This window comes from Anomalospiza imberbis, chromosome Z, assembly GCF_031753505.1.
Source record: "Anomalospiza imberbis isolate Cuckoo-Finch-1a 21T00152 chromosome Z, ASM3175350v1, whole genome shotgun sequence".
Lineage (NCBI taxonomy): Eukaryota > Metazoa > Chordata > Aves > Passeriformes > Viduidae > Anomalospiza > Anomalospiza imberbis.
In genome coordinates this window covers 15,999,779-16,021,276 of record NC_089721.1, presented here as the reverse complement: position 1 = coordinate 16,021,276, position 21,498 = coordinate 15,999,779, and the positions used below count along the sequence as shown (strand labels likewise).

At 35.1% G+C, this 21,498-nt stretch overlaps 1 protein-coding gene across 15 annotated transcripts in view; it reads left to right on the top strand.

Moving 5' to 3' along the window:
- The window catches only part of ARL15 (ADP ribosylation factor like GTPase 15), a 262,518-nt gene that overhangs the window by 128,999 nt on the left and 112,021 nt on the right, over positions 1-21,498 (top strand). For 13 of the 15 annotated variants that reach the window (XM_068177293.1, XM_068177301.1, XM_068177294.1 and 10 more), the window contains one exon: positions 3,100-3,308. In XM_068177293.1, the coding sequence (XP_068033394.1) occupies positions 3,100-3,308 (209 nt within the window). Of the gene's footprint in view, positions 1-3,099; positions 3,309-9,188; positions 9,571-12,549; positions 12,686-21,498 lie in introns of those variants that run through there. The other 2 variants (XM_068177303.1, XM_068177295.1) reach the window with 2 other exon arrangements.

Sequence of the window (21,498 nt, the reverse complement as noted above, 5' to 3'; positions counted from 1 at the left end):
AGGTTTGTTTTTTTACCTGTTACAAATTAATTCAAGCCTACGTTTGATTGAATAGCATTTTTTCTTTTAGAATAAAGTGGCATGGTTTGTGTTGTAGTTTGAATTTTGGTGGGTTTTTCCCCCTAGTTTATTTGTAAATTGCATATTTCAGTCACATCACAGGACTCAACCCATTCCTGTAAGTTCCTTCATTGCTGAGGGAAACAAATCATATATTATATGTTCTGGATTTCCAAACACCTCAGACTTTGAATCTTCCTGTCTTTGAAACCTTTGGAATAGATGAAAAAATTAATTAATAAGATAATTTTGCTGAACGGCACTAAAAAGAACTGCTTGCTTTCTGAGGCTGAATTTGTCATGCCACAAAGTGTGAATGGCTGAAACACTATTCGTAGGCAAGTATTTCCTTTCCAGGATAACTCCACTCCACTGCATTAAGGAAAGAAGCAGAGAGCAGATGCTGTTCTCTGGATATGAAGAGTTGATGCAAAAGAATATCAGGTTATTTGTCTTGTAGAAATTGTGACTTCCAGCTGCTGATAGCTTATTGATGCCAATAATTATTTTTCTAGCGCATTTGCCAGAAAAATGGTTTAAAATGGCACCCTGAGGTACATGCTTTATCAGTTTTTTCCTTGTCTGCTTAGTGCAAATTATTTTTATTCTTAAACCTCAAGTGATTTCCTCAGAATTGAAGTATAAGCAATTTGAGGGCATGTCATTAGAGTAATGGAAGATCCCAAAGAAAATACCAAGTTTCATGGGACATTGTTCTTACGGGAAGTTGGTCCCTATGACTATGCCATGGTGACTGTCCAGGGCAGGAGAGAAAAGGACTGCTATACTTTGGTGGTGGTTCTTTTGGGACAGCTGATGTGGAGGAACAAAGTTGAGCTGCTAATGAATCTGAACCAAGAAGACAGGACTGTAAGGTCAACAAATCAGCATACTCCTTTTCTGGCTTCAGTGTCCCATGTAGGGATCCATGAGCTGCTTTCTTCCAAGCGCCTGGATACAAGAGGTCAAATGCTCTGCAGTTCACCACAGTTTTTCTTTTTAGAGTGAGTATGGTTACAAAGGTAAGACTCAGATTCTAGCAGTGACATGTGATTGAAAAGTAGCTGACTGATGCTTAGAGCAACTAAGACAGATGTTATGTTGCTAGGGAAAAAAATATGTTCAAAGAACTGATCATGGTCTTGGTCTTTAAGTTCATTGAAAATGATTCTCTACTAGTTTTTAAAGTAATGTGATACTTCAGATGCCTGCGACACTGCTGTGTGTGGCTATGTAAATAGTGTCCCTCTGGCAGCTTGCTCTACTTGGTTCTGAAGTAGACAGCTGTTTGGAAAGACTGGGCATCTAACAGATGCTATAAAATTCTTTACAAGTACAGTTGGCAGATATTAGTGTGCTACAGAAACATAGAATTAGCTTTCAATGCAGTCCCTCTTCTGCATATATATATTATTAATCTTCAGATCCTGATGATAAAATAAATAAAACATCCATCCTGTTTGGCATTTTTATTTTGAGTCTGATTAAATTAACAGAGAGATTAAGCAAGGTCTTGACTAAGTCCCACGACCATTCACCTTTAAGTAGTCAGCACTGTAGGTCTTTTGCAGAAAAAAAATTATTAGGTATGACTTCAGTATTCTCTGTAGGGAAAAGTGTGTGTGTGTTTGTGTGTTGACAGCTTGTGCTGGGTGCAGATACAGAAACAAAGTGTTCAGAATTCCAGTGTGACTAGTAAAAAGACAAGAGTAACTCCATTAGGTGAGATTTGAATACTCTTGAGTTGCATACCTAAATTTGATGGAACAAATGTTTATTTTTTCCTTTGCTTGTTTTTAGTGACTGTCTTTTTTGTGGCACAATGTGTAAATTAAGTTAATATTTTAGGTATTGTATTAAAGTTATGGTCATTATGTTGCATTAAAATTTCATTATGTTTCTCAGAAATTTTGTGTCATTTTGTTTCACTGAAAAGTGGAATTTTATTATTTTAAGCTCTTGGTTCTTCTGTATATATGGAAGTTCACTTCTCCCTGTCTCAAAATAAGAAAAGTGTGTATAAAAGGTACCTTCTGCACATTTCTGCAAGTCATTGTCTGGCAGACATGTCAAGTTTTCTACTAGACGATTGCTGCCTCTCTTCACTGTTTAGTGTTTGTCCCTATGAGTGTAGTGCCAGATCCAGACATACAAAGAATAGCCCATATCCAAATCATAGTTTAGATAGTTTGACAGCTGTCAAATACAATTTTTTTTTTCCTACCTCATTGCTACAACATATGCTGCTCTCCAGGGGAGACAAAAGCTTTCTGTTGATAACCTTAGTGCTTGGCTTCTGTTGAGATGGCTGAGTGCTGCTGAACTGTGTCCTAAAAATTATTGTGGCATATAAGCCTATACAGTCAATCATGTGTCTGCTATTGGGCTCATCCAGAATCTTTAGTGTGGTTGACAGAGCAAAAGTAGTTGAACTGAATGCCTTTGCATGTAGTCACCCTAGCTCCTCATTCACTGTTCAAGTCACTATTGTATCATCATTCTCCTCATTAAGTATCTAATTACTTTAATAGGCTTTCCTGACACTTTTTTTCCCCAATTATCAAGTGGTTGCCTGATGGTTTGGAGATGAACTGGAAGACCTTATCAGAAATGAGCAACTGCCGTGACAGAACCTGCAGGTTTATGACAAGGAGCTGCAGGGCAAAGTGAAAAAGAATGGATAAAGGTTTAGGTATTAGTGCCAAGATATTCCAGTGAGAAGGTAAAAGATTAGGCTCTGTGGTACTGTCAGCATGGTAGTTCTGCCAGTACTCATTTACAGAGCAGAAGCTTTAATGGAACAAAGCTGCATTGAGTCAACTTCCTTCCTTATTTAAACAATGTTGATTTGACATTGGGGTGTGTGTGTGTGTATGTTAGATTTTTTTATTGCATTTTTTCTTTTTATTCTTTTAATGATGGTTAAGAGAGAAAATTAATTATTTTGATCTTTCTATGTAGATGGTTTATTTTCACTTACAAGCGTTATATTTGTTAAACTGTTCTTGTTTTAATTAGTTCTCATTATTGTCTTGAAAGGAGCTGACAATATCAGGAAATACTGGAGTCGTTACTACCAAGGATCCCAAGGGGTAATATTTGTACTAGACAGCGCCTCCTCTGAAGATGATCTAGAAACTGCTAGGAATGAGCTGCATTCTGCTCTTCAGCATCCACAGTTATGTACTTTGCCGTTTTTAATACTGGCCAATCACCAAGACAAGCCAGCAGCTCGCTCAGTACAAGAGGTATGTTAATGTGTCAGCTTCATGCCTGTTTGTATTTACTTTCTGTACACCACCAATCCACTATCACTCATTACCCTGACATCCTGGTTAAGGACTGGCCTCAGTTTCTTCTTTACAGTAAGTACGCAGACCAGGAACAGTCCCAATCCCTAAAAACTTAGTCCACTGCACTCTATGCAGACTTAGTTGTTCTGGAAAACAGACAAGTAATACTTGGATACAAACAGATCTTCAGCTTTCACCAAATTTTGCTTAAGGGAGGAAAGATGTTTTTAAAACTACTCTTATGAAAAGCTGCTGGGACAGTGATTTTTTTTGCTTAACTTGGCTTTTTTTTTGCTATTACTTTTAATTTTGCACTGTTCCATTACTCCATTCTTTTCCACCGCTTAAAGCAATACGTTGCAGCTATATGTTGTCTTTTTACGTAAAAGCTTTTTTCTGAACTGCTGTGTACTGATGTCGGGTCAGAGTTGCAATTCCTGTTCTGAAGTCCTGAACTGGTTCTCATCTTCCTGTTCCAAGGAGTAATGTTTTTGTCTAATTTCTAGCTATCTCACAGTAAATTATGTAATTGTTCTATTCAGTGTACCTTTTGCTCTTCAGTTTCTGAGAAATTTGTCTTGTCTACATTCCTATCATGTCAGATACATTTGAGGAAATGCTGAAAATTACTTCTGAAATTATAGGAAGAAGTTAAAATCGGGTTGTGTCATTCTGTTCATAAATGTCATTTAAAGGACTCCTCCTCTTAAAGATTATATGAGAAATCCGTTTGTTCTGTGAGTGCAGCAGAGTAAAAACTGTTTCGGCACCTTATTGTGTTGTTACTTTGTATTTAAACTGATTCTTTCTTAGATTTTTCTTTTTCTGAAATATGAAGTTTTAGACTTTCAGCTCAGAACAAACTGATGTGTAGAATGGCTGCTCTTAGTATAGTACAGTTGAACATACAGCCTTTCTTTCTTTATTGCTACTTATGTCTCCTTTCTGAGTCAAAAGAAATTAAGCTTTTTATATGTTAGGAAATGGTGTAAATGTGACTGGAGTATAGCAGTGTTTTTAAGAAGAGATTGTGACAGTTTTGTAAACTACACTGCAAAGTGTTTTATAAAATTGTTGGTTCTTTTCTCTGAAAATTCATTCTTAGGAAAAGGAAAAAAATGGAATTTGGATTGAAAATATCAAGTTACATAAAAAAGTAAACAAAAGTTATACAGAGATAGAAGCTACAAGTTCTAGTCTTGTTCATATAAAAAAACAGAAAAAAAGTGATGAATATTAAAGGAAATGTAGTATGGATTTTGATATGCAAGTTTAATTCTTTGGCCTAGTTTATTATACAGCATAAAAGCAAAAACCTCCTGCTTAAAAAATGACAATATCCTGAGACAAAACTGATTGGTTTTTATCATCGAAATATAGTTTGTATGCCTTGGCTTTAACTTTTTCATAGAGCAATACAGATCATATTTTTCATCATCAGAAGGGCTGTTTCTTATATGATTTAAGTATTTCTTATTTTACTATATTTTCCATTTTTAAAGAGGCCAAATTTGGTTCAATATTAAGTGAAGTTTTTGATAGCAAATAAAATTTAAGAAATGTTCTTTGTCCAATATCGTATTAATAATGAATGCAATGCCAGTTGGTTTGCTTTACAGCAAATTATACTTGTAACTCTCTCATTTTGCAGGTGAGCCCATGTGGGTAGACTTTTTGGTCTGGGCTGAATTCTTTGTGTATTTAGAGTTAACATTTCTTTTCTTTTATTGGCAGTACCCTCATTTTCACCTCATTCTTCATTACCAGTTCCTTGAAATCTCAGTAGGGTAATAGATCTCTATATGCTTACAATAGCATTTAAATGGGTTTCTACTGCATGCTTTAAAAAAAATCTTACAGTTTATTATGGTAGCAGACAATGTATGAGTACAACAGAATACTACAGTTTTGTTAAATGTGCACAGTACATGCATATTCTCAGGGAAAAAACTCACACTCTACCAAGAGCTCAGTGATTCTGAAGTTCTTTAATTACGAGTAGCAGAAAGTGAAATTAAAAGAAAAAGAAAAAAAGAAAAAAAAAGGAGAGAGAAAATGTCACAAAGTTGTTACATTGTCCCTGAAAAAAATGATGATCTGTGTTTGCTGCGTATACAAAGTAGAAGCCTTCCTCAGTCATTTTTGCCTATGTTAAAATGGTAATTTCTTGCTTTCCTAAAGGCTTTGCCGTGCTATTTTCCTCATTATTGAGATGTGGAATAGAAGTAAAATGATTAATTGCAAGACCATTGCTTATATAAAACCAACATATTAAAATATGTAACAAATGTAATATGTTGAGCATTGAGAGTTTTAATAGAATTTTTTGCAGAACTAAGTCCATTAATTATAGGTATTTTCTTGATTTTTTTCATATGTCAGAAGACAGATGCATCACAGTTGAAATTTAAAAACATGTATGCATTCTTTTAGTCAACAAATAGCCTTTCTTTAATGGATATGAAAGGACTCCTTGGAGTATAATTAAGGAAAATGTCTGAGTTGAGTGGTGCATAATAGGAAATGTAGAAAAATATTTATCTACAAAAAAATTCTTAACAAAACTGTGCAAGTGCCAAGCAGTTTCTGCAACAGATGTTAGTTATATTTTTTGTTGGGAAGTGCAGTTGCTTCAGTTTTTCACAATGTTGTACTTTATTTAATGTGTTTTTTTCCATACATTTCTTAGGTAGAAATGATACTGTAGAATCTATGTGCTGTAAGTAATAAACAATGTTATGAATAGTTCAATTCACAGCTAGAATAGATACTTGCAAAAATATCCAAATAACTTATTAATTTATGAAATGCAATTTAACCTAATTAATTTTGTAGAATATACTTCATATTACTGAAGTGACCAGGGAAAATTACAGGAGAAGCCAAGATGAAATACTAATCAGTAAATGTAAACCCTTTTTTCCCTGAGTTCTGTTGCTGGTTAGCTGTTTTCTAGTTATATTTTGATTTTTAAATGAACTCAAGAAAGTAAACTTGGCATGGCATTTCTTTTTAGAAACTATAAAAAAAGGTGTCCCTCCAATTTCTCTTATATAGACTTCTATGGTGGTTATTCTATCTTCCCATGTCAAAGATATTTTTAAGTTGTTTTGTTTTTCCTGTGACAATAGCACTTATTTAGACATTTTAAAATATCTGCTATGTGATTTCTATTGAGCAATGCTGAAGTAAAGACTGTGTATATTAACCAAGCTCTAAAACTGATATAATTGTTTTTGTTTCAATAGGTTTGCTCCAGAATAACTTTATTTTAGATTAAAATTACAGTAATGAAGAATTGTAGCGGCGCGTTTTGGGGGGGGGGCCCCTAGGCTGTGAATTCTCTGGCGGCAGCAGGCAGGCAAGGAGACTCCACACGGCTTCTGAGGGTGCTCATTAGATGAGGGGTTATGGGGGTCCTACCCCCGGGAGGCAGCATGGTTTCTGAGGGAGAGGGGAAAGGGGAGTGAGGGGGAAAGGGGAGGGGGAGAGAGGGGCTGAGGGAGCACAGCCAGGAGAGCCGGCAAAGAGAGAGAGAGAACCGTCCCCCCGGCACACTGAACAGAGAGATTCAGAGTGGGCGCGGAACAGATCGGGCAATGGGATTACAGACACAGGATACTGCAGGGGAGGAGCACAGGCTTGCAATAAACCATACATTTTCCAGGGGTGACACAGAGCATACCATTTAACTAAAATATAACACCACAAAGAATTAATCATATATAAGTCAGTTCTGACTGTAGTTTTGGAAAACTTATGAAATAGTAAATAAAAACTTTTACAAATGGAAAATAAATTTAGTTACTCAGCATATGAGGGAAGGTGGTGGCATATCAGTTCGGCCATGGTTTCCAAAATACAGGCTGCAGTTCCCAAACAGTTTATCTAATTATATATTTATTTAAATAAGTATCTTCTTGACAGAATGTGCTTTTACTTTTCCACACAAAAGTACTTTTGATTGCCGAAACTGGTTTTGATTAGTCAGATTTCTCTTAGAGGTTTAAAATATTGCAGTAGAGGAATACTGGATATTGAAGTGGATTCTTGTGAGTTGAACCAGTGTGCACTTTTCTCCTGGGTCAGAGCAATATTTAGGAGCTGCATGTGCTGGAAGTTGTCTGTAGCCACTATATTTTAGAAACAGTCTATTCTGGATACTTGTCTGAATCTGCTTGGGTCTCCTGAAAGCTGTATAGGACTGGCCAAAGGAGGAATCAAATTGAGGAATCAAATTGAACTAGCTTTTCCAGTTCACTGGTGAAGCAGCTTCTTGTCTGGAAGTGTGTTGACTTTGGGATGTTTCTATTTTTATATTTAAGGCTCTTTTTAAGATTGTAGGTGCATTAGATGATCAGTGTAGATCCACTCCATTTGAACTATTCTGTTCTAGGACCATAAGTGTGAAGACATTCATACAGTATAACCTGTTGGTGCGTTTTTGTTCAGTTATCCAAAAATTAAGGCAAATAATAAATTTCTTTCATATATTTAAATTGGTGACCACTAGTAACAGGAGAAATCACTGAAGACCTGTTCTAAATTTCCATTTTTAAAAATGCTAGAACTATTTAATATAGATGTACTGTTTAACAGTAAATCAACCTATTCTCAGCCTATTTTAAGATTATACCATTGTTTTAAATATACTTGTTGGGAAAGGAATAGTGTGGAAAGCTTACTCTGATGACAAGTGCTGTTTTTTTCCTTGCATACAAGACTTTACTTTAAATTTTACTTGATGGGGGTGTGAAACTCCATAGGAGAATAATTTTCATTGTCCTTTTTTCTTTGATAGACTAAGATTTTAAAAAAATCTTTTAAGTGCAAACAGTATTTTCAAAAGTGAGTGTGCAAGGTTTGTTACGTATTTACATAGATTGTGATGTATTGATCTTTTCAAGCTTATATGGATTTTGAACCACTGACAGTATGTAATTAAATTTTCTCTTAGCAAAATAGTGGAAGGTCACTCTCCTTATGAAAACAGCCATCTTAGAGCTGTGAGGGCTGTTATCTATTACTCTGCCAGTTTCTTCTCTGTTGTTTATGTCTAGAAATAATTTTGTAGATAAACAGTGTCTTCTTGAAGCCTTAAATATCTTAAAGCTCAATAACCATTGCAGGAGAATGCTCAGGTTTGCCCGTATCTGTGGAAGCTCTTACTGGTGGTGGGGATCTGGAGCATGCTGCAAACTGGACTTTCTGGGCCTGCCAATGGTCTAAGATGGCTGCTTAATATGACAGGCTCAATTCCAGGATGTAATCACTTCTTTATATTCCAGTGTCTTTGTACTGTTTTTCCATAATTCATGCTGTTTGTGGTTTCTGCTAGTTAGGGGAAAAGGGTTTCTCCTTGGAAACCCTTTCAGTGTATGAGTAATAGATGTCATTACTAGCAATCTGAAAAACTGCATTGAACCGTGACCACCAAAGAGGTTTAGCTTCATAGAGTATGTAGTATCTTAGCTCACAGTTTTGAGCAAATGTTTTCTCCTGGAGCAGGTTCTGCAAAGACTTAGCCTACAAGCAAGAGTGAAAATGAAAGTTTTCTCCACAGTCTGTCCCATCCTCACTGTGGGCAAGCCTCTCAAATCTTTCAAATACCAGATGTTGCAAATCTGTGTACTTTGTGACAGGGACATCCAGAGCAAAATTAAATTGGGGACAGATTTTTGGTTCCTCAAGGAACTGTTTCTGAGATGATTTATCTTCAGATTACTGCAGTAAATAGCCAAAATATAGATTCCTGCCCTGTTTTTGAGATCATAGTGACCTTAGTGACCTTAATATTTGCAATCCCCTTACTGCAAATACTTCTTTTCGTCCAAGGTGTATCCCCTGATATTTGAAGATTGTTTTGGAGCTGGACTCTGCTATTTTGAGTATTGGCTGCTTCGTTCACAACTGTGGCCTTTGAGGGAACAGAAGAGTTATTTGTCAGACTTCAGTTATGAACACATTTGCAGGAAAGAATATTATTAAGCTAGAGTTTAGACAATATTAGTTTTGCCCTGTTTAGAACAATGAAGAAGTAATTCCTATTTGCAATTCTCATATGAACTTCCATTCTGATTAAAAATTTCTTCATACCTATTAGGAAAATGATTTAGATAGAAAAGGATCCTATAATAAAAATAATATATAAAAAATGCAATCTAAAAAGATAACCAATTTTAATAAATGTGAGTTATCCTAGATAAATGTGAACAGCAAGGAATTTCATAGTTGCAAGGCTGAATCCAAACAGTAACCACACCTTTTCCTTACATGAATTTGTGTTTCAATCATGTTTTAAAACAAGCAAAGCCATAACAGATAAAACTGTCAATATATTCATTAGTTAAAAAGATGAATTGGTATACTTGATAATGTTTTGGTGAATAATATCACTTAGTAAAGCTTAATATTGTTGTCCCAGTGTATGTGGGAACAAAGAAACAAAAACTTAACAAAGAAAAGTATCTCTCTGAATAGTAAATTCCTAGTTGTGCTCTTGACAAACATGTAAGTCTGCAAGGCTGCAAGGAAATGTGTTCAAAGACTACCCCTAGAAACTCTGATTTGGAATGGTGTTCCTGAAGATACCAAACCAAATACTTGAGCACATCTGCAAATGTGCACATATTACACAATGTGCAAGAAGATAAAGAGTAGGAGTAGCTAGGACACAGGAGTAGAAGTACTGTCCACATACACCCATTTCGCAACATGAAACTGTATTTAGAGAAACAAATCTCTTGAATGGCCCTTTGTACCGAACGGTGGCAGGTACATGTCAGCAAAAAAAGCAGCTGCATGTCTTTAAGTAGATTTTGAAGAGTATTGCTGTATATAGTTTCGAATATCAGACATGGATTTTTACACCACTATTTGGGTCTTCAAATGGTTGTTTTATATGTATATAGATGGTGTGTACTTCTAGTATTTATTTCATCAGCAGTACTGGTTTGCTTGCTGGCCTCTTTGCCTCCCCCATCTTTCAGGTGTGACAGTCTGTCTGTACAACCATGTGATGAACTGGTTTGGACCTAAAAATTACTTAACTACTATCCTTCCCCAATGTCTTATTTTTAAATAAACTCAGATGAGAAGACAATTGGATAATTGGTGTACAGGCACAAACAGGAGGTGAGAGGAAGGTGTAAAACTAGCACTGGTGTGGAAAGTTGGAAGTGTGGACCTCTAAAATCCAGTGAGAGTTGGACCCTTCTACCTACCACTTTACTTCTCATGCTTTTTTGGCTTATCCCCCTACAGTGAACCATAGTAAAGGAAGATTATACAGGAAATACTGGAAAATAATGTTTCCCTCTTATTTAAAAATGAATGTTCTAGAGTAGGTGTGCAATTACTTTTACTGGACTTGAGAGAGAGATAGGAAAGAAGTATATATTTTCACTATGTGCTTTGAAAATTTAGTGTCTTTGTTGACTTCCAAGCAAAGAAAGAAGGAAAATGTCGTTCAAAGAGAAGGAGTTGGCTGCACTTGCAGAACTAAACACAATGACTGTAAAGATAGAGCATAGTCTCTAAAAATAAAAAGTAAATTTATGAGAAAAAGTTTAAAATGCTTTAAGATACAAATCTATATGCATAGTTTAGTAAATGTTTTTCATAAATATTTGTATACTTACAAATGCTTATATGGTATTCAGTAAGGACTGTTAGAGAAGAACACAGCTTTTTACAGCTCCTTCTGAAACCTTTTTGGCTTGGTAAAAATTTGGTGTGCTTTAGTAGAGAGTTAAATGAAATTCTGAAGCCTGTTGGATACAAATCTGACCACACAATCATTATGACTCTTTTGAGCCTCTATGTCTGTGATATTGCTGTTCTGGGGAATTCTTGAATGCTCAAAAATTTAATTACTGTTAGTGACATCTTACATGAACATGAGAAGTCGTATTTCTCTTAGAATTAATAACTATTACAAATGGAACAAAATAGTGGCTATATAACTACTTTCCAAATATAACTCTACCATTTTATCAAAAACGGTCTCAGGATCAGTTGAAAAATAATGGAAAAGTAATTAGTAATGCATTGGATCAAGTTTGTGAAAACTCTTCTATTGTAAAAGTGATTTAGTATGTGTTTTTCTTTCAAACACCCATCCTTGGGTGTTTGAAAGAAAAACATGGATATGTATGTATATGTACTAGAATGAAATATTGAGTTCAATAATACAAGCTGCTGCTTCTTAAAAGATGAGGACTTATTCTTCTATTTTTCTTTTTAGTGCTAAAATAAGTTTGCTGATTAAAGGCAAGTTAAATATACTGTGAACCTTGTATTTACCAAGGAAAAGGTATTTTTTTGTAGTTGAAGTACCTAATTTATATTTGGTACTCAATGTTACAAAGTAAATTTTAAAAGAAATGTTTTTCACATAATTTTCATTCCATTAGAGTAGGTATGCAGCGTGTGAAATTAATTTCTGGCCACAGTCCATTCTGCAGGAATTACACACTCACACACATGGGAGATTATGGTGAGCATCTTAATTGGTCATGTCAGGGAAGTCCAACAATAACCACAGCAGAAGAAAATCTATTCATTTTATATCTCTTTAGGTATTTCAAGTTGGATTTTAATTATGTGCCACAAAAGTAGAAAGTTTTCAGCTGCATCAATACTACTTATGCTGTGACACAGCATTGGTTATTATTGTCTGTAATTACCAACACCTGAAGACCTTGCTGGAAATATGTGTATGCAGAGTTTCTTAAAACCTGTGTCAAATAGAAGGTGCTCAGAGCTCAGCCTGAGCATGGGAGGCTTTCTGTTCTTTATGAAACTCAACATTTCTGAAGATGCTTGAGGCAAATTTCTCTTGAATATGGTCTGCTGTGTGAGGAAAAACAAACCTGAAAATTGAGGTGTCATTGGCCTGTCAGAGGCTGGTTCTTTAGATTTTTGAGCGTAAAATTCCTATGAGTAAAAACAAACCATAAACCTCTGGAGATGGAGATATTGGCATGTATGTGAGAATTCATGAAACAATGATGTTTTCCCAAGTGACAGGATGGGGAAAGGATCATCTTTGCATCAGTGGTCTGGATGTTACTGAAACAATGCTACAGTTGTCAAAGGCCAGGAAGGAAACACATACTACTGTAAGGTGAGATTAAATTCCTTCCTATCCATTCTCAGTTTTGAATTCATTTTTTTACCCTGGCATTCTTTCAAGCCATTATGCTCCTGGAAAAAGCTTGGATGCTCTCTGGGTGTGGTGGAAGACAAAAATCAAAGATTACTGTGAGCTTGATTGCTGGACAGGACACTGCTGTTTTTGCAAAAAGAATGAACCAGAAAGGAGTAACAGGAAAAAGGGAAGAAGTCTGCTGACAAGTCTCATGCACCTCTTTCCCTGTTACTTCCCAAGACTTCACTGGCAGTAAAACAGAAGAGATGAGTAGAGAGCATTCTGGGGTTCAAACAAAAACAAAGAATGGAATGGAGTTCTGCAAATTCAAAAGTAGTGAAGGGCCCCACAGTTCAGGGACGATGAGGATGCAGTATTATGAGTTTTTACTTAAAGAAAATTGGAGCTATTGAAGGCCTTCTTCTATAGTGATATAGGCTGAACAGTGCCCATTATTTCATTAGAAACCACTTCTGTTCAGTGCCTAATGACTTTTGGTTCAAAAAGAGGAAACCATTTTCCCATCCACTTCTTGCAGTGATTCAGCAGCAGATGCAGACATGCTTCTGAAGAAACATGAGTTATCCACTCTAGCATCTGGGAACAATTGTCTTCATAAGACTAGAAGCAGAGTTTTGAATATAACAACATTATTCTAATGATGATTTGTTGATACTGCAGCATATCATTAGTCATGCTGGAATCTTTATAAGCATAAATGTTTTCTTAAAATAGTTTAAATGTTTACAAAATCTATTACAGCAGTCTGACATGAAATAGTAACTTCTGTTAGAATCTGAACAGCCTGAAGTTTTGAGTTAGACTAGAAAAGAACTTTTTGAAGGATCATACAAATTAATAAGGTAACATTTAAAAAAAGGCAAAGTTAAGCAAATTTTTAGTTGAAAATGTGTTCATTTATTATTCAGATTTACACACATCATCCTTATATTTTTTCTACTGTTTTCAAAAACAGAGTATTGACAGTGTATTGAATAATCCATAGCTATGACTACATATTTCTCAATATCTTTGCTTTTTCTGATCTTTTCTGTTATATTTAGTTGTTCAGATTCTGATTAGATATGAAGTTGCAAGGGTCAGAAAGCCTATGCTATATTAATACTGTCTTAAAAGTAAAGACTCAATATGAATGTGTGGGCATCTTTAAAATTAATGCATGCTGGAGTTCCATTTCAAGTATTAATAGGCATGTATTGCCTATTAAAAGATGTGTGAGGCATCTAGCAAACTGATTTAAAAAAACAACAAAAACAAAAAACAACAACAAAAAACCAACAAAAATCCCGACCTGCTTTAGTGAATGAGCTTTGCTTAAAAGACTTTTCATTTCATCTACACATATCTCCAGAGGTGGATAATTTGGATTACTGCGAATATTGTTATATGCTTGCTACAATTGCATTATTTATTTAAAAATAAGTTGTTTCATCTGTCTCTCTCTTAATACAAGCTTATTCTATATTTTTTTTTAATATTTTTTCATAATGTACTATCATAGCATTTATTGTCTCATTTTGGTTTTTTACTCTGGTAATAAATACCAGGAAATAGTTTACTACATTATATGAAACATTTAAGTACTCTAAAGATTTATTTCCTTTGATTTCCTGTAGCTTTGTTCTATTGCAGTAATGCTTTTACAATAGACCATATATTAAGTACAAATCTACTACAGATATTCTGTTCCAATTTGTTTACTTGTTGCTAATTTTGCCTTTACTCATGGTTGAGGATAAAGGGAGTAAGAGAGTGAAATCTGAGTCACCCTTTAGGGCAGGAGAAGAAATCTTATTAGAGCTGTAAACAAAAAGATGCTCTGCCACCAATATTCCAGGAAACAATCAGGTCCCTTTAGCTGCAACAGCATCTTCATTAGTGGCACAGTGTATATTTGTTGTTTTAGAAATACATAATACTCATTTTGAATAAGTAGTATTAATGCATGTGATGTCTGTAACCTGTGTCTGCACAGACCCTTATTAAACAGTCAGTGCTCTTCATTGAGTAATTTGATCTGTTCTGTGAATCAAAATTTATTACTTAAAATTATTACTGTATTTTAATTATTTTATTCAGTTCAGGGTTTTTTGTTCTTGTGATTGTTACTAAAAAATTGCCCTACGTATGTAAAAGACAAACAGAGGCCACAGTCATGGTACTGTACATTCTTGAAGTATTGCACATGCCTGCACATCTGTCATGTAGCAATAGAGTTCAGGCTATATAGTTTTTGCTTGTCTACTTTTTTTTGTGGTCATGCTACCCGTATCAGTTCTCATGAAGTTCAGAATGTATGATTTGTTTAAATTAAAGTAATAATTGAATGAAAATTGATGTTGACTCCTTTTGGAATGGCTAAGTATTTATGTGATGGAGAGAAAATCTCCATTATCTTCCATTATTATTCCTCTTGCTAATAAGTTTGAGTTTTATTGAAACCTCAATCTTAACACTTTAAAAATGCTCTTATAAAATCTTCTGAAAAACAAGAAAAACATTTTAAAGCCAAAATGGACTGTTGTTAAAGTGGGGAAAAAAGCTTAGTATTTTTCTGTTCTGATTTATTATACAGAAGGCTGGTTTTTTTTACAAAAAAGGGCTTCTTTTTTTTTTCTTTTTTTTTTTTTTTTTTTCTTTTCTTTTTTTCCCTCCACTATTCTCAGTCTCTTTTGATCATTGATCTGGGTGACCCCACGCTCAGGGGTTTTTTCTTCATTTGACATGGACAGATTTTTGAAGTATAGCTCTCCTTTGGGAACCTCGGGCAGTTCCACTTGACTAACCTGTGATCTAATGAGCAGTAATGCAGGGTTACAGTGACCATTTTGTTTGCTTTGAGGGAGGATGGCTAGACAGAGAGTGGGAGAGAGGCGGTGTCTGCTGAGAAAAAAAGATGCAGGGTGATCGAACAGTGTGAAAAAGACTTGTTAGCCCACATTAGTGTGCCTGATTTACTTCACAACAGGTCAGGAAAGGCCAAAGGCAGGGTTGTCATTAAATTGCAAAGTTGAAAATCCTGGTATTCAAAAGCAGTCAAATTTCTGAAAGTTGTAAATTAGAAAGTTTGTGGTTCATGTTGAATTTGGCAGAAAGATATACAGAACTACCAGCTTCTATAAAACATGAATGGTACATTATAAAATCATGCTGTAAATAAAAAGAAAACCAGCTTTTTAAAGTACTTTCATGGTTGACTGTTTTACAATGAGACTGGGTGCGAAAGAAAGGCCAAACACTAACAAGGTCGTTGCACTTTCTTTATGAGCCCTGGGGACCCCTTAATTATGTGCCCGTGCTGCTTATTTTGAGATCTGTAGAGTGTATGTGTACACGTGTTTGTATAATATATAATTTTTTTTGTATTTATTAAATCCATACATGTATGTATATACACATATGAATATTTATGTAAAAATAAGATTTTAGCTCTACTTGCCCGGGAATGTAGATTTTGAATCTTCTGCAGCATGTTATGATACTTTTTTGCCCTCATATCCTTGATTGTTTGTCTTGGAGTAAACAGTGGTCTTCACGCCTTTGGTCTTGAAATAGGCATAGATTTATCTGAAATTTACATTTAACAGTGCAGACACACACAAAAATTGTCTTTATGTACTAAAAAGTTATTTTTCTAATAGTAAAATTTGCTTTTGGACACTTGAATTGGACTTGACAGCCTGCTGCTTTGCAATTGCAAAAATGAAAATTTGAAACTACCTATTCCTGAAATTAGATTTACTCTTCTGTTTCATTCACTTACTTGGCAGTGGTCTGAATCTCCATGAGTTGAAGAGTACAAGCAGTTGCATTGATAGCCTTTAACTCATGGCAAACTCTTGTCATTGCTATTTCTGATGTGGCTGGCTTTAGTGAAAATCAAAGTGCAGCCTTTTAGCTATATTATCATTCTGCATTGTAGCAGTAGGTAATAAAACAAATGGGTGGTCTTTGGGCTAAGGTACTTCTTTCTCTCTGCTACCAGAAGTTTCTCTAATTGATTCTTACTTCTGTTGGCTGTCAAAAGTCAGGTTTTCACTGTTGTCATACAGCTGTGTTAACTTTTAGATTGTACTGCATAGACAGGTGATTGTCTTGATCCTTGTGTGTTTTTGCAATTAGAAATACATGAAATTAAACAGCTGAGAAAAGCTGATCCATAACTAAGACTATATTTCTTACCTGGCTTCACGGGGCAGTGCTCCCACTGATCATTCAAATAATTTCACTGACAATCAAGGGAGTATCTCTTCTTGGTTGAAGTGAAGAGAAGACAACAGGACGTCAGGCTTCAGTGTTCACATTGAACATTAACTTTCAGTTTTAACTTGTATTGGATTATATATTAATATGTGGTGCCAGATTATTTTTGGTTTATCTTGCTCATCTTTTGTTTACAGTGGATATAAGGTATAGTTTTACCTCTTGGTAACCTGAGGTTTAACTGACAGTTGAATGTGAGTAACAAAGTACATTTTTTATATTCAGTGCTGCATTTCTCAGCTAATTTCACAGTATGTCATTCCTGTTTTTAACACATTGTAAAATTCACTTATTATTAGAATTTGAAATAGGATTAGTGTATTTTGAAACAGCATGGTGTTCAAAGTGACTTGGTTGTTATTATACCCAAACATTAGTCTCAAAAAGAATTTGCTATGATATGTATGCTTCCATTTTCTTGATTATTTTAACTGATATTTAGTTGCCGCAGCTTGGTGGAGATACATTCTAGGAAACTCTACACTGAGCTAGCTTTCTCTGTAGCTTTAGGTCATATTAGTCAATGGAAACTTATTAGGGCATAAAATGATGGGGAAATCATTTACAAATCAGAATACTGAATCAAGGCACATTTAAGCTTTACTAGTATTCTATTTCCATTTACTTTCTCCATTCTCTAAATAATGTTGTCTGTGCAGTCTCTATGCACTCTTTATTAGCTCTTCTATTTGATTTAATTATTCAGTTACTCAGTGTGTCTGAATTAAGTCATCTCCGCCAATCTGCTTATTACAAAGCATTTGGTCAGTGAGAAGAGACTAATGTCATCTTGCTAGACTAATTTTTCTGGGTGTGTGTTTAGGAATCAAGACACTAGAGCAGTATTTCAAAATTGGTTTATAAAAAAAGTCAGTCCAAGAGTATATTATCAATACTGCCAGTTACAGGCTCTGGAAGAGTAAATATTACTTACTCATGTGAAGAAAAGGGAAATTTTCATATGTTCTTCTTAGCTTTCCTTAAGATGTGAATAGCTTTTGCTGGTTGGTGCTTTAAAAACCACAAAAGGTTTGCTGCAACATAAACAAAAACTGTTTTCACATAAACTTGCCAGGTATTATATGAAATGATTAAGTTCTTTTTTGATGGTAATATTGTTGTTTGCTTCAGAAAGACAGCTGACAAAAGAAGAGGGGATATAGCCAAATGCAGGCTTCGGGATTTTTTTTCCCCAGTTCATAGGTGCATTTTTAGAAAGCATTTGTTTTAAGAAAGAGATTTTAACTTTTGATATAGGCACTAGAATGCAACATGCAAAGTTTTTCCTTTTTATCTGGATGTCATAATATAAAACCTGCAGCAAAACCTTCCTGTAGGTTCAGTTCCCATGGTTTATCCACTCTATGATCCTAAATAGTGTGAAGTAGTTATGATTTAATCCACATAATGGATAAACTTTGTTAAAACACAAAGTTTAGCGAAACAAAAGAAGCAAAATATAGAAGTAGTTACAGGTGCTCTTTTTCTAAAGAAAATGGGTGTAACTTCTTACATTGCTCTGAAGCCTTTGTTTGCATCTCAGGGCTATATTTGAGAAGTATAATTCTCAAACTGTTCTAAACTGGGAATGCAGTAGCTAATATGTTGCATAAAAGTGAAGTGTTATTTTCTGCCAATGGACTCTGACAATTCAGTTTTTAGTACCTGTAAAATGGGCTTAAAATGTTCCCCAGATGTATTTGGCTACCTCTCCTTTTGGAAATCATTCCTTCTGTGCAATAGGAAAAAAATTTGCTTAACTAAGAAAACAAATTCAATAATGCCACCCTTTCCCTGCATAAATAAGAAGGTGGGGGTGGTAATACTATGTCTGGGAAAGGAAGCAAAAATGCATGCTTGGATATCCATTGCTGGCTGTTGTAGGGAGTGTGCTTGCCAGCAGTTTCTGGCAAGCTTATTCCTTCCAAACGCTCTCCAAACTTGCCAGACATTTAAAAAGTCTTTTGCCTGTTAGTCACCTTTCACTTACTTGTAGCATTAGAATAAATGTTTATTGACTGAAGAACTGCCTGTTTTGAAATCAGGAACACTGAATTAAGTTTTTTGTTTTGTTACATGTTGGTTTGTTGATGTTTACTTGACAGCAGGGTTTAGTTAGGAATATACTTATAGGCTGTTAGTAACCCAACTGTGTCAAAGCTCAAAGGGTCTGCTCTTGTGGGTAGTAAACTCAGGGTTTGGCTGATGTTTTTTGTGCATGTAAAAGGCATCAGATCATCAATCCCTGACCCCTGTGCAGAGGGATGGATGCTGTAGAAGTGGATTGCATTTAAACAATGGCAAAGCACTTTCTCCACTTTTGGTAGAACCTAGCTGACAGAGAATTAAAAAATCTCCTGTGTCTGGCAGTGAGACATGTAGGGCCTCTTTGTGTTAGTTTGGTTCAGTTGTGGTCTGGTGTTTAAATCCACTTCTGTATAATATTGATCAGGATGTGCATGGATCTGAATCTCCCTGAGGCATTTGAGGACAAAACAAGTAGCATATGTATCTGAGCCTTAAAATAGAGACCGTTCAGAGAGAGAGAGGGGTTGGAGGGAGGAATCAGATACAATGAAAGAGGAGAAACTTGACTTGTCCTAGGTAGAAGCATGCCAGTGGGGAGACTAGAAACCTAGCTTATTAGATACAAAATATTTTGCAAAACTGCCCTTTTCAGGAAGGGTCAGGATCATAATTGTGGTTCTGTTCCTTCTACTCAATTTTCTTCTCACAGTTGCAAAATCTGAATTAAAGAGACACCTCAGTTATAAGTCCTTATACCAGAGAAGGCTGGAGTTATCTCTGTGACTACACTGCACCTTCCTTCAGGGTTTTTAGATGGGAGGATGTCTGGGTCTTTTTCATGCATTCTGCTCCCTGCATTTACACATTAACTGAAGTAGTAGTGTAGTATTGGAGCATGTCAGTCTCTTAATGTAATTGCTTGTCATCTCCGAGGTACGGAAGCAGTCTGCCATTATTTTACAGTAATTTAAGCACTGGTAGACTTATCAGGTACAACCACAAAGCTAATGGCCTTTTAATTATTAGTGATTCCAAGGAGTGTTTGTATCTTAAGCAGGAATTAAGAGCTTAATGCAAAAGTTTGGACAAAGGAAAACAAGACTACTAGCACCAACCGGTGCTATCATTCTAATAATTGAATACTTCTAATTTTCTCCATTTCTAACATGATTCAGGTTGCTTCACAGTGCTTTTATATGCATGGAATCTGATATACACAAATTAAAGGAACTTGATATCATTTGTAAGAACTGTGGTCACAGAGACTCCCACACCACACTTATATTGTTGCTGTGGTCACGGTATTGTTTTCTCTCACTGGGTCTAATGCAAATAACTTGAACAATAAACCAGTAGGATGGTCTTCTCATCCTGGCTTTGCAATTATTTCAACTTATGTTTTCTGAAAAGCACAGTTTCAAGTATTCTGAGAACCTTCAATGGGTAACTGGAAGTGCTTGAGAATACAGTGTGTATTGCCAGGGTATTGTGATTAGGCAATGAAAGAAGAGTTGACTTGCCCTGCTCAGGATTATCCACCAGACACTCACAGTGTTAATTGACTAAAATAGATCAAATGTTGGAAAACTCTGCCAAAACTTGTTAGGTTATTTTATGCATCTGAAAATTGATTTTGTTTTTTGAATTAAAATTTGGTTTAAATTTTGTATTTATATAAAAAATATGGGTTTTTGTGTACTTATATAGCTATATGTTGTTTTATAACCTGCTGGAGAGCAATAGCTGCAAATTAATCAAAAGAGGTAGTGATGTTCTCTGGTACTTCAACATTGTTATTCAAAACCTTTCTTGACACTTCGAAAAATATTTTGATTTCTTTGATATTTTGATTTCTTTGCATTGTCTTTTATAGTAATAATTGGAAATAAATATAGCACTTTCAAGTTCTGAAATGGCATTCTTGAGTTTCCTGAGACATAGGAAATATATAGCATCTTCTAATTAGTTATCTGTTGTAAAAAAATTGCTCTGCATGCTTCATTCATTTCAGTATGTATTAGTATTTTCCTGTGAAGGAGGTCTGTCCTAGAATCAGTTGAGTCATCCTCTGAGTTCAGTGCTTTTTGAGAACTATGTTGATGTAATATTCTCTTTTTGTGTGGTCACTTTCCTCCTTGTCAATTCAGCTGTGGTATTAGAGAATGCAGAAATAGTCCATGGTCTTTTTGCTAACATGTAAGTCAAAGGCTGTAATTCTCCTTACCGTAGAGATTTTAAATTTCTTGTTACCATTTACATTATTTGAGTTGTTTCCATTTCTTATGCTTGACGTCATGTTCTTAATAGAGTATCAATTAATCTTGTGTGCAAAAAGAAATTATTTATATTTGGTAATATTTCAGAATTCCTAAGCCAGACTTTTGGGGCAATTATTCAGACTATTGGTATGAATATACAGAATGTAATTGCTAATAGGTAACAACTCTTTAATTTTGATTAATATGCCAAAAGTAGTACCAGCTAGCTTTTTCAGTGAAGTTGTTTGCAAGCTTTGATAAAATTCTGAATTTTTCTACCCATGAAAAGAAAGATGTAAATCTGAATCCCAGGTCTCTTCTATGGAACTTAAATGTTCCTTTATCAGTTACTTAGTTCTTAATTTAGACCAATGACGCATTTCAGAAGGCAGTGTGAGTTTCTTAAAGACTGCTATAAAGTATT